This window comes from Gadus chalcogrammus, chromosome 22 (assembly GCF_026213295.1).
Source record: "Gadus chalcogrammus isolate NIFS_2021 chromosome 22, NIFS_Gcha_1.0, whole genome shotgun sequence".
NCBI lineage: Eukaryota > Metazoa > Chordata > Actinopteri > Gadiformes > Gadidae > Gadus > Gadus chalcogrammus.
Genome location: NC_079433.1, coordinates 12,058,181 through 12,072,040, shown reverse-complemented (window position 1 = coordinate 12,072,040; position 13,860 = coordinate 12,058,181). Strand labels below are relative to the sequence as shown.

Sequence of the window (13,860 nt, the reverse complement as noted above, 5' to 3'; positions counted from 1 at the left end):
TGAGGTCACCCACCACGACTCCCTTATCTCCGGACTCTCCAGGCGGTCCCTGAGGTCCCTCCTCGCCCTGTAGGACAGAGAAACACTTATAATATAATTTGTGTTTGTGTTGTGTTTGTCTGTTTGTGAGTGTGCGTGTTTCTGTGTGTACACGCTTGTTAGTGAACAAGATTGTGTGTACGTTTGTGTGTGTGTGTGTGTGTGTGTGTGTGTGTGTGTGTGTGTGTGTGTGTGTGTGTGTGTGTGTGTGTGTGTGTGTGTGTGTGTGTGTGTGTGTGTGTGTGTGTGTGTGTGTGTGTGTGTTATTACTTACCGGGGGTCCTGGGATGCCTACGGGCCCTGTGATGCCCTTGTAGCCACGAGGGCCCTGAATATAACAAAAAAAGGAACACAAAAAACTAAAAACGCTGGCATCCATCACGGGGATCAGCAAGAATGCTGTGTTATGTTAATCACTCGTTCACGTAATCTAGGGGTCATTAGCGCTTGGCTAGGTCCGCTAATGGCCGCTACACAATGACCACCCCAACCCAGCGCCATGGACAAACATGCGGCCGTCGGCTCCGGCTTTGGCATCGAGCCTGGCGTCTTCTAACTTGGCTAACGTGATGGCCTGATGATAACAGTAAGACGAACGACTGCAGCGGATCATTAACTACAGATGGAGACGGCGGCGGACCCCGGACACCCCCCCCTCACCACCCCCAAACCCCCAAACCCCCACCCCAGCCCATCCGCCGACCCCAACAGCACCAACCGACTCATTAGACGAGCTGAGATTTGTGTTAGCATCATTTGCATGTGTCCCCATTGCTGGGTAATGGATAGTGTTTGTGTTCAGGGGACGACTTGCTGTGCATCGTTCTGGGACTGAGCGTACGGTAGGACTTGTTCCCAAGGAGGAACCAGAGGGGGGGGGATTGGGGAGATGTGTTTGAAGAAGTGTGTGTGTGTGTGTGCGATGGGATGAAAAATGGACCAAGGCCCAGTTAGTACTCACCGCTTCCCCTTTGGGGCCCATCATTCCTGGGTAGCCTCTCAGGCCCATTGGACCCTTAGCGAGCAAGGGACGGGGGAGAGAGGGGGAGAGAGAGAGAGAGAGAGGGAGAGAGAGAGTTGGCGAGAACCATCGTCGCGTCGCTCGCAAAGGGCCACAATGAAATATAGAAAATACATTGTAACTAAATTGTATCGGTAGTATGTTATCCATGCAGGAGGGGGGGAGGAAGAGACACGAATGGAGTTTCCTCGTGAGAAGTTCCGAAAACGACAAAGACGACAATAAAACAGAAGAAAGAAGGGAACAGGGCGAGGGAATAGATCGATAGAGAGGTAGATGAAGAGGACGAGGATGAACCAGGAGTCAGGGCTCCTTTCTTGTGCGTACCGGTGGTCCTGGAATGCCCTGCTCTCCAGAGATGCCCGTCTCTCCTTTGGTGCCCTAAAAGAAGGCAGAGAAAAGGGCACAATGACCGCCTCCGTTCCACATAGCACCTCTTAGGAACAGGAACAGGTGCGCGCTCTGAGCCGTGACATTTAGTGAATGTGAACTAGATTAGGGTTCCCGAGGCACTCTGTCTTAAAAGAGGGTAGGAGCTTCGCCGGTCAGCTCTGTCGTCTCGAGCCTTCGACCATTTCATGCGTTCGCCAAATTATTTTAGGCCAGTGCTGACCGGACTCTGCATAAACGCCACGAAAACAACGGGGAACCAAGGAGTATGTTTACAGGTTGAAATCTAAACACCATTTCCAGAGAGCTAAACAGTCGGTCCTAAAAAAAAAAGGCCAGCAGCCTACCTTGGAGAGTAAGGTGCAAAATAGATGTGTAGGGTGTTGGGTATTGTCATTCCTCTGAATGTCTAAGCAGTGCCAAAAGACAGTGTGTGCATGCGTGTGTGTGTGTATGTGTATGTGTATGTGTATGTATGTGTATGTGTGTGTGTGTGTGTGTGGGAGAGGACAGATCAGGGGCTAATTCCGGGGACCATACTCACTGCCCTCCCTGAGCCCAATGTGTGCTCATTAGCTCTGCCTAATACCGCGAGGTGGCAGGGCTAAGCTAACCCTGGACGTCTCATCCTGCCCTTCATGTACCTGGCTCTTCTTTCCTTTTTTTTTTTATATTTTTCATCTGGCTCGCTGCTGACTGCGGGGCCAACGGCAGGCCTGACTAATCACAGCCAGATTAGTGCCAGTCATGTTCCTCGGGGGGCTTCATTAGAGCTAATCCTCGCCACCGCTGGCCTTGAATGGTGCGCGCGTGTGTAATACCACACGCCCGTGCCAGAATGTGCTGCAGCACTTTTGTGTAAAATGTGTGAGTGTGTGTGCGTGTGTGTGTGTGTGTCAATTTGTAAGTGTGTGTGTGTGTGTGTGTGTGTGTAAATGTGTAACTGTGAGTGTGTGTGTGTGTGCGCGCTGTTCTTTTTTTGTCACACTACCTTTGTGGGGTCCCAACTCTATTAAAGGGGGAGCCCACCCCAAAAAAAATAATTAACCAACTCTTTGCGGGAAACCAACTCTGGATTAACAGCCTCCAAAAAAAAAAAAAAAAAAAAAAACCCGCGGGGGGAGTGGATGGACTCACCAGTTTCCCGATGCTGCCGGAGTCTCCCAGGATCCCTGAGCGCCCTTTGTGTCCCTGCAACACAATGAGTCAGCAGTTTTCTTTGGTAAATGACACCGACAACGACCACGAAATAATTGGTCGAGAGCAGAGTTTGCTTATCGTCTGGTGAGCGCAAGATACCACGGTACCAACCTTGACTCCCATGAGGCCCTGTGGGCCCTTAGGGCCGGCTGGACAATTAGTTGGACACTGTGGAGGTAAGAGGGGGGGGGGGGGGAGAGAGAGAGAGAGGAGAGAGGAGAGAGAGAGAGAGAGAGAGAGAGAGAGAGGATTGTTTCAAATAGGGAAGAGCTGTCAATTGAAGGTTCGGGGAGGGTAAGAATATTAACAAAAAAAAGCGGAAGAAAATGTCAGCATAACTTACCTGGAAGCCTGCACTGCCCTCCTCTGCACCAAGGAACTTCCCTGGGGGGCCCTGATAGCGGGGAGGACAGACAGTGAACAGGAGGCATGGACGGACAGTGAACATACAGGAAGTATGGACGGACAGAATGACAGACAGCCATAATGGACAGGGATTCAGGACAGACAGAGATAGATAATATTGACACTAGAGAGATAGATAGATAGATGATATTGACAAGAGTGAAAGAGAAAGACAGAGAGAGATAGGGAAGGAAGGAGAGAGGGAGGGAGGGACGGATGGGAGGATGGATGGATGGATGGATGGACGGTTAGATAGAATCAGAGTGAATCAGAGCTGCAGGGAACGAGTGCTGAGCCAGCACTTTACTTTTTTAATGCGTGTCTCTCCGTCCCCCTTTCTCCGGCGTCCATCCATCCATCCATGTGTGTGTGTGTCTGTGTGTCCGTGTGTGTTTATGGACGGATGTAAAGTGTAAAGGGTGCGCCCCGCGCCGCGCTGATGTATTCCGGCAGCGGTCGGATGAGGCAGCTCACTGATCTAACGGGACTCCATTTACCCGAGGACAGCACTAAAGCAAAACAAATACACTCCCCCGAGTCCTGAGCATTACTCTCGGCAGAGCTGCCAAAGCATCCCCCGCGTCCCCCCCCCCCCCCCCCCGCCCCCCCCCCCCCCCCCCCCCGCCCCCCCCCGTCTCTCACCTACTCCCCATCCTACTCCCTACCCCCGCCTGCCAGCGCCCACCCTGGTGGGCCGGTCGGGGGAGGAGCTGTGCTCGACATTATGGTAAACAAGGAAGCAGGCGAGGAGGCAGGTAGCCGAGTGCGTAAGGGAGTAGGTGATCAGGTGCAGGAGGCTTTGAGTTGTGCTTCTATACGTAGACAGGTAGGGCACCGAGTCAGTGGGCAAGTGAGGGACTCGGTAGGGAGTGGTCGATAAGCAAGAAGAGTGAGTAGGTAGGCAAGTGAGCAGTGTGCAAGGTAAGTCAGGTATGTCAATGAGTTAGAATATAAGTTAGGTCAGTATACTCACAATGTAAGCTATGTGTATGGACACAATTAACAAAAGGGATCTCTGATTGGCTGATGCACAACACAATATGTCCCAGGGAAAACAGTTGAACTGCTGACCAGAACCGGGGCCACAGGGGGCGTGATCTTCACTCTGAGAAGCTACAGGCAATCAGCCCAATGGCTAAGTGTGTTCCAGCATCCACCACATGATAGCTGATAGCATCCCTCCTAATCAATCAACCCCCGGCGACGATTGGTACGCCACTTTTAATGATTACAGACGATTAGCAGCTGTCCCGCTAGCTCACAAATCTCTCATTTTCTCTCAAAAGCAGCCTCGTTAATCTCCCGCTAATAGAGTCCATCACTCTCCATCGCACATTTGACATCAATCAGAAACGCCCGGCGACAGATAAGAGATTTATGCCCGAAGGAGCTAAGTGCTTTGGCTTATGTTGGGTGGCTTTAGGCTCTGGGGTTTGGCGCGCCAAGGACACTGCAGAGTTATATATAAAGCCACAAAAGAAAATATCAGGAGAGGAGGAGGAGGGCCGGGCTGGGGGCCGATGTATGCAGAGCGCTGAACAAAAGAAAACTTACTGGCTTCCCAGGGGGTCCGGGGAGACCGGGGGCTCCAGGGGACCCCAGGATTCCCTGTGGGAAGAGGAGGAGGGGATTATGCAGTGTGAAGGGTATTCGGAGGAGGATGGAGTTGAACACAGAGTTTGTAGTTATGGTTGGAGTGGTACAGGACAAAAATAGGAAAAAGGTGGGTGGCAGCCTACCTTGGATCCACTAAGGCCCATCTCACCAGGAAGGCCTATGGACCCGGCGGCACCCTGTAGGACGAGAGGAAGGGAGGGGGAGAGGGAGGGGGAGAGGGAGGGAGGGAGTGAGGTAGAGAGAGAGAGGTAGAGAGAGAGGGAGGTAGAGAGAGAGGTAGAGAGAGAGGTAGAGAGAGAGGTAGAGAGAGAGAGGTAGAGAGAGAGGGAGGTAGAGAGAGGTAGAGAGAGGTAGAGAGAGAGAGAGAGAGAGAGAGAGAGAGAGAGAGAGAGAGAGAGAGAGAGAGAGAGAGAGAGAGAGAGAGAGAGAGAGAGAGAGAGAGAGAGAGAGAGACGTTGCCCCAATCAGAGAGTACAATTGAACCAGCACCACGTTACTGTACCGGTATTTGAACAATGCCAAGGATCAAACCCAACAAGGTAGTTACTTACAGCCAGTCCGGGCAGCCCGGGGCCCTGTCGGGGAGAAGGGTCAGAGTGGTTAAGAGGGTTAAACGACAACAAGCGCAACCAATCTGTATCAAAGTCCAGGGCATATCCGATTTAAACGGGATAAGCCAAATTAATAACATGAGGGCAGCAATTAAACAAGGCATTGTATACATTGTCAGAGTGCATGGCAAACAGTGGTTCATGGGTATGTGTGTGTGTGTGTGTGTGTGTGTGTGTGTGTGTGTGTGTGTGTGTGTGTGTGTGTGTGTGTGTGTGTGTGTGTGTGTGTGTGTGTGTGTGTGTGTGTGTGTGTGTGTGTGTGTGTGTGTGTGTGTGTTTACGACTAGGAAAATAGAAAAGGAAACAGTGTGAAAGCAATCAGTTGGTGTTTGTCGTGTCTTCTCCTGGAAATGAATTCTAAACAAAGTAATTAAGAAAAGTAAGCTTTCTCTGAGCCAGACACGCCCGCGGGGTGAACGCTTATCTCTCGGGTTGTGTAGCGTGAAGCCGCCTGATATAGAAGTACATCGCGGCAACAAACACACAAGCCCGGACAAACACACACAACACACATACACAAACTTGGACCCACGCACAAACAGTGGGCTGTTAATTCGGAACAAAGGATTTCACTAATGGTATCGCAGTCAACCGTGTCATTGGGTGACTCTGGTCTCGTGTCTGAACATACCTGACGGCTAGTGTCTGGGAATAAGTGGGGACACATTACCACCTAGTGGTCAGTTTGACCTACTGCAACTGGTCTGTGGCCATGCATAGCCCTCCCACCATTATACAGGCCTGGTTCCTTTGGGTACGATTTTTTCAATTTAAGAAAAATACCCACTCACTCATGCGCACACACACACACACACACACACACACACACACACACACACACACACACACACACACACACACACACACACACACACACACACACACACACACACACACACACACACACACACACACTCTCACTCAATCACTCTCTGTCTGACGGGCTCTGCCTCAGAGAACCCGCATTTCATTCATTTTCATGTGACTATACCGGAGCACAAAGCATGCTGAGATTACTTGAATACGGCCAAAGGGGCAGGCCCGAACTAAATTAAGTGTCAATTCCATCCAGATCCAACGCGCCGCTGCACCTCTGGCGGCCAATCCCTCTCTAACAGGTGCGTCTCTTCCATTTCCCTTTCCCGGCCTTCTCTGGCTAATGGAGGGGAAATGAAATGACGCCACTTCTGTGTACACGTCGGTTGGCCGATGCGGGGTCCTGCCAGATCCGGTTCCGCCGTCTCCCGCGGGGCCCTACCATCACACCCGCACTCAAAGACACAAGCATTTGTTCATTTGGTGTTTTTGGTCCCTTTTCATTTACTTTCATGTCTTTCCAAAGAGTGAAGCCAGAGAGCCCGTAGCAACACCCCTTTGGCACAGTACACCAGTTGCTAATACAAACAGCAACAGGAGGCACCAGCTGGTGTGCCTTCAAAGCACGGCTGAAAAAATATTAGATTTGGGAAGGCCTGTTGCATTGCACTGGTTCCGCAGGCAATTGGAACGGGCCGAACACGGACCGCCTCGATATTGACAGCACCACTCTGAGGTGAGCTGATAGCGGTGGCACAAAGTGGAGCGTATCTTAACCTGACCATGGATTGGATATGAGTAGTCATGTGACACGAGGCGGTGTACTCACAGGAGGACCGGGCTCGCCGCCAGGTCCGGGTTGACCCTGCAGGGGGCGATGCGCAACATTAGGACTCTCACAGTGAACCCAACAGCCCGTTATAAAGCCCGTTCTTATAGATCGCTTGTGCACTCAATAGCTGCATTTGTCATGGAAGGTGGATATTAATCTTCAAAGGTTCAATATAAAACTTTAGTTGTTTTGTTTGGTATTGTATTACACAAAAACACATTATCAATTCTATAGGCCTACAGGAAATTCAAATCACATTCTAAAGGATAGAAAGTTTAGACTCTATAGCCATGAACACTGATGGCTTTATATGATGGGATGTCTACACTAAGCCATCATGTGCGTGGCACGCATGTGTGTGTGACAGAGTCTGTATGGACACACTTGCCTTGGGTCCGGGGCTTCCGATTGGGCCACGGTCGCCCTTAGCACCAATCAAACCCTGGGAAAGGGAGGAGACACGGAGGGAGGAGGATACAGACAAACACATATATTAGAAGAGGAGAAGTGTAGTCGTCTTGGCTAGTACTCCTTTGAAGGTTGCATGTGACTCTCAAGTCATGGCACGGACCAATGAGCGTGTTTGATTGGACCTGACGTGCGCCATCTAAATAATAAGGGTTCCTAACGAGGGAAAGGAGATTCCGGTACAGATTACTGGACAAATCCCTTTTGGAATGTGAACGCGTGTATGCCCATGTGTTCATTGTGTGTGTGTGTGTGTGTGTGTGTGTGTGTGTGTGTGTGTGTGTGTGTGTGTGTGTGTGTGTGTGTGTGTGTGTGTGTGTGTGTGTGTGTGTGTGTGTGTGTGTGTGTGTGTGTGTGTGCGTTTATAATGCGTGTGTAACCGTGTGTGTTTATGCTGTGTGAGTGCATGAACGTATGTGTGTAATCATGTGACCTCCTGTGTGTGTGTGTGTGTGTGTGAGAGTCTCTCGATTCCCCTGGGAGCAGATAACGGAGGCAGCAGCTGTGGCAGGCAGTCTACCTGGTGTTCAGAAAGCGCTACAGCTGCACTTACAGGACCCGTATGTGTGCGTCTCTCCCTGGGAGATGCAGCTGCCCTCACCCTGGTCACTCAGTTCACATAACGCAACTCTCCCGCGTGAGACGCGGTGAGAGCCATTATGTTCCAATGCACTGAAGCACTGAGCAATAAGATGGACTCTCACACACACAGGTGCACTTTAGCATTTCCTCTTGTTAATTCATGCAGACAGACAGATGCAAATTTGTTTAAGATGCACACACACACACACACACACACACACACACACACACACACACACACACACACACACACACACACACACATTAACGGGCACTCTTGCATGTGAAACATGAATGTACACATATACGCTAACTCATTTTCTAATGGTTATACAGGCACATGCATAGTACACACACACACACACACACACACACACACACACACACACACACACACACACACACACACACACACACACACACACACACACACACACACACACACACACACACACACACACACAAACAGATGCACTGAGATATTTCATACTTATACACAAATGTTGACAAATGATGACCCACAAAAGTACTCTCATTCTCACACACACAGGTGCACTGATGCATTTTATCATACTAGTGTATGAATGGATGTAGTCCTTCATTTTAAAATGTTGACAAAGGATGATACACAAAAGTACACTCACTCTCTCTCTCTCTTACACACACACACACACACACACACACACACACACACACACACACACACACACACACACACACACACACACACACACACACACACACATCCACACACACCAAGGGCTCTTACATCAATGCCATTCTCTCCTGATAGTCCATCAGGGCCGGGCTCACCAGGCTCTCCCTTCTGTCCCTGTGGTCCAACATAACAGCATTAATATTATTGATGGTATTTACTGTCATAGTATTTGTGCTGTGCATGTGTATACTGTGAAGCACTGCGTGTGTGCTGGAAGCAGAAACAGCAGCAACAGGTCAAAGGTCAAACTCACAATTGCACCAGGGAGCCCGGGAGCTCCTGTCTCCCCCTAGGGACAAACACACAATTCAGGGGTTACTAGTGTTCAGAGTGTGTGTGTGTGTGTGTGTGTGTGTGTGTGTGTGTGTGTGTGTGTGTGTGTGTGTGTGTGTGTGTGTGTGTGTGTGTGTGTGTGTGTGTGTGTGTGTGTGTGTGTGTGTGTGTGTGTTTCTATAAGCGCTAGGGGAACAGGTCTTTCACTGTTCAAATATGTTTAACGTGCGCATAGTTTTACTTCGACCACATTAAATACTACTATGTGTATCATTAAGCTCTGCTGGACATTTTGTAGCAATAGATAGGCTACACACCATTTGTAATTACACAATAATTTTCCTGTCTTTGCTATAGTTCTTTCTAGCTTGAGGCTTTATAGCAGTGGGCAATTTATCTAGTCCGCATCAGTAACACTGATGCAGGCTAGATAAATAGACGAAAGAGAGAGAGAGCGGACTGGTCTTTGTTTATCTGGGATTTAATGCACTGGCAGGATTCCATTTCAGGCAAAATAACACACTAGCCCCCAATGCAGTGGGCTGGCATCCATCTCTTTCTCTACCATCCACATCAGCCAGAATGTATAAAGAGTTAATAAAACAGCCTTTTGCTTGAGGTGTAGATTTAATGAAATAAAGGCATAAATCTGTTATATAGCCGAATGTAGTCTAAAATGCACAACACAAAACTTCCAGAGGTTAACATTGTTAATAATGTCTGCTTGTGTTTAGCTCTTTTAGCTTAGCACACAAAAATCTTAGCAGCTTTATAAGGTATCTTTTGATAACACGAGAAGCACTTTTAAACGGTAGAAACATCTCACATTACCGCTAAATTAGCCCACAACCTGCTGTCAGGAAGGAGAAAAACGGAGGCCCCTTCCTCACAGAGCTCTCTCTTCATAGTGAACACTGCCCTTTTGTACGGCCGTATTTTCATTAGCAGCGCCCTCTGGGGGTAAACCTCCGCAACTGCGTAGATAACATTTAGGTATTTCTGCCCTCCACAATGAACGTCTTTGTGGCAACCTGTGGCTGTAGCCTAGATGGGGGTAGATACTCACATCCATGCCGTCAGATCCAGGGGTGCCAGAGGGGCCTGGGGAGCCGGGTTGGCCCTGAGGTCCAGGTGGACCTCTCTGAAAGAATGCAAAATTATGTTTAAAATAATATGAAATATATATCTTGCATTAGCTTAATACGATAAAGTAACGTACAATTAATTTTAATAGTGGATACAAAAGAGTTATAATTCCTAGCTTGAGTAAATACATATAGGATTATAGCATTATGGCATTGCCACTATATTATAGCAATTTGGTAAATAAAGTTCACAACATTAATTAATTGCACAAAGAAGGAACAACTTTCCCATGTCATTAAGTAGGCCTTCCGATAAATGTGACATAACCAAGTTGAATAACAACATGACAAAGTTAGCGTGCTGTTTTCATTTCCCATAATGAAACAAAACACGTTGGAAGTTGCTGATTGAAAGTAATTGATTAAATCTGAAGAAAATTAAGTGCAGCAGAGCATGTTTCCCGTGGTTGTCTATGGCACCAAAAATTAGGAACCAGCACACAAACAACAGAATTAATTAAGTGATGTTTAATGAGGAAAATAAGAAAATGGCGAGGTGGTGGGTGGGGGTACATTATTATTTGTTTCTATTACCCCACCCCTCCACCACTGTCCCTCCACACCCCAACCCACAGACACACACCACCCCACACCACCCCACTCCATCTCCATCTCCCACAGTGTTGGTGAAACTTAGACTCATTTCACTTCACTTCATTAATGATGAATCCAAGAATTACTTAATGTTTTGCAGGTCTTATTCAGGGTCAAACCCTTTAACGGGGTCTCAGATTGCAGATACATGTGATTCCGTGTGGCTCTTTAAGACATTCCTTGGCTGTCTCTGTTTGAATAGGGGCTTTCACACACAGGAGAAAGAGTGGTCTTGTGTACCTGTTTGAGTGTGTGTGCGTGTGCGTGTGTGTGTGGGTGCATGGGTACGTGTGTGCGTGTGTGTATGGGTGCGTGTGTGTGCCTGGGTGCCTGTGTGAACTGATTTCTAACTGTCATGGCTGCTGTCTTGCTGTTTCGTCAACGAAAAGTAAAAAAATAAATTCCTTGGCATTGTGCAATATCCCCAAAAATATAAGTAATTCCAGTGTTCCACTTTGAAACAAGTTCTTCAATTGAGCCTGAAACAAGTCCACAAGCCGTGGAGATCATATCACACGGACACAAAACTTTTCGTTATGCAGCAATCAGGTATCAAACGAAGCTTTCCCCATCCACTCATAATAATGTGAAACATGAACAATCCAGGCTTTGCCATGAAACTTTGAACACACATCTAACCCACTCAAACTTTCTGCACTGCAAAATGATCAATGTTCAACATGGCATTCGCATGGTCTCCACCGACATCAAGACGCACATCCACAACAATACAACCATTATAGTTTGCAAGTTAAACAAATGACCCCTTAAAACAAAAATACATTCATGGTCCCCTGGTTGTTCTCCAAGGGGCCACATCTCCCATCATCCAAACCCCCTACCACCATACATCTAACCCCCAGGTCGGGCCGGTCTGGTGGACCCAACCTCCCCAGGTCTGCACTCACCACTTGGGCCAGAGCCAGGCACAGGGTCTGCAGGATTACCCAGCCCGTCAACAAGGCAGAGAGCGTGGCCATGGTCCCACTCTGCTATACCTCTCTCCTCGGTGAAGTAAATCCGGTCCTGGTTCTCCTCTTTACAGTTCCCTTAAGCTCCTTCCCCGGGCAGGCTCTCTGCTACACTGTGGGGCCGCAAAACTGGCCGAAAAAAGAGAGGGGGGAGGGGTGGGGGCTAGAGGAGTCCGGCTCAGGAGAAGGAGTGCTCTCTTCTGGGGGAGAGAGATGGATGGATGGGGGCGGCTGGATGGATGGGTGGATGGATGGGTAGTGGGTGGATGGATGGAGGGGGCGTGGGCGGATGGATGAAAGGTAAGAAGAGGGAGGAAATCAGGGGAAATTCAGCGATGCTGAACTGTGCAGAACGGGTGCAACACACACACACACACACACACACACACACACACACACACACGCACACAAACTCTCTCAGACTTTCTCTCACACCCCCACACACCCCCCACACATTCTCTCTCTCTCTCTCTCTCTCTCTCTCTCTCTCTCTCTCTCTCTCTTTCTCTCTCTCACACGCAAACACAGGCGCACACGCAAGCTGGTCGAGGGAGGGGCATAGGCTCTAACTCTTATGAATGGGTTATTTTAGAAAGTGTGATTGGTGGATGATTCTTCTGTGCTTGGACAATAGCATGCTTATTATATAGGTTCAAGAAGCTGATTGGTTAAAGAAGATACTGAACTCCGCCCGGGTGCTGGGCTAGGGGAGAAAGGAGTGTGGAGGCAAGACCACCGAAAATCCATAACATGGTAATGGAGATAACTTGTGACTGTGTCTTAGACTTAATATTCAGATAAAAAAATCTGTAGGAAGGTTATTGAAGGATTGAAGGATATGGTATAAGATTATCTTTTAAGACTATTGATTGCAGAGCTATCATAGCAGATGAGAGATTTCACCACACTCATAATAAAGGGCCTAAAAACGGTTAAAACTGTGTTAAGGTATGAGTTCTGATATCTACTGACATCTGCCGGTTACAAATTGCAATAGCATTAACATTTTTATTGCAGCACTTTTCAGTTGAACCCTGCCTCAACCCTGATTGTATTAATATTGGATTTCTGCCTCTTAAAATCAACTAGCATCAAGGTAGGTGACTTTGCAACAAAATCAATGTTAATATCTTATCTTATTTTAAGATTTGAATAATAATTGCTAACATCAACAAAACTCATTGTGTAACTTCAAGGTGAGTTATCTAGAGAAATGTGGAGTCTATGCTGTCTATCTGTCTCTCACTGAGCCTGTTGCTCCTCTTTGAAAACTGTGTGCCCACATCCGGGCCAGCACTGGCATCGCTACAATGCAGAGTCATCTCGCCTCCACATCCAGCAGGTCCCTCATAAATCACCTGCTGGCTCTACAGCAATCTGTCCACCTGGCTGGGCAGCCCCAGGCCTCTGGGAGGACACAGTCTGCCAGGAAGCCCCTCATATCCACCAGGTGTGTCGGATGTGGGACGTGCCAGGGCCCAACCGTGCCAGGGCCCATCCTCCCACTGGTTAAAGCCTGGTCAGTGTATGTGCTTTGCACTTCCAGCCCGCACTTGGTGCTGTACTTGTTGCCCATCGGAGCCGGCCTTGGCGATCAACGTGATGGTTGATTCATCTGCTGTAGCCTGTCCACTGACACGCTGGTGCTGCTTGAACCTGGGGTACAGGTAAGTGTAACAGAGGTGAACACACTATGCACTCTGTGGAAGTGGATCATGGTGTCAGCGCCCATTGAACCACTGATCACGAATGAGAGGGTTTGGACACCCACGGGCATTGGGAGTGGTGCCAGAAGGGGGCAGAATCAGTTGTAGCTTAGAACAAAGCAGGCCACCCCTATCTGACGCCATGGTGCTGTGGATATTCCTTAGTGCTGGGGGCTGACCTGGGCTCTCGTGCTGCAGCAGAGCAGCACCTGGGTATGCCAGGTGCCTCCCTAAAATTGGACGGTGATCCAACACTGTCTGAAAAATGTACTTTTCCGCGGTCTGCATTTTTTGGCTCATTGAGGTCTGGCTTCCAGTTCTTGCTGTAGCAAGGGAATTATGTCTGTAAATGTTTGGTTGTTTATATTGACTGTGACAAAGTTACAAAATGATTTACGTCAAGAGAACATAACTCAATGCACACAATATTCGACAGGGAGACGCAGGAGATATAAGGAGGTAGCGTAGGGCT

The 13,860-nt window shown here is 48.6% G+C and overlaps 1 protein-coding gene across 1 annotated transcript in view; it reads right to left on the bottom strand.

Annotated features, from left to right (window-relative positions):
- Positions 1-11,795, bottom strand: part of col9a2 (procollagen, type IX, alpha 2) — a 20,198-nt gene extending 8,403 nt beyond the window's left edge. Inside the window, exons 1-16 of the mRNA XM_056582956.1 lie at positions 11,620-11,795; positions 10,039-10,113; positions 8,953-8,988; positions 8,751-8,813; positions 7,320-7,373; positions 6,929-6,964; positions 5,224-5,247; positions 4,795-4,848; positions 4,610-4,663; positions 2,994-3,044; positions 2,762-2,818; positions 2,588-2,641; positions 1,388-1,441; positions 1,001-1,054; positions 314-367; positions 14-67 (exon numbers count right to left, since the gene is read on the bottom strand). Of these exons, the coding sequence (XP_056438931.1) occupies positions 14-67; positions 314-367; positions 1,001-1,054; positions 1,388-1,441; positions 2,588-2,641; positions 2,762-2,818; positions 2,994-3,044; positions 4,610-4,663; positions 4,795-4,848; positions 5,224-5,247; positions 6,929-6,964; positions 7,320-7,373; positions 8,751-8,813; positions 8,953-8,988; positions 10,039-10,113; positions 11,620-11,691 (846 nt within the window). The 5' untranslated portion in view covers positions 11,692-11,795. The remainder of the gene's footprint in view (positions 1-13; positions 68-313; positions 368-1,000; positions 1,055-1,387; positions 1,442-2,587; positions 2,642-2,761; positions 2,819-2,993; positions 3,045-4,609; positions 4,664-4,794; positions 4,849-5,223; positions 5,248-6,928; positions 6,965-7,319; positions 7,374-8,750; positions 8,814-8,952; positions 8,989-10,038; positions 10,114-11,619) is intronic.
- Positions 11,796-13,860: the final 2,065 nt, after the last annotated feature.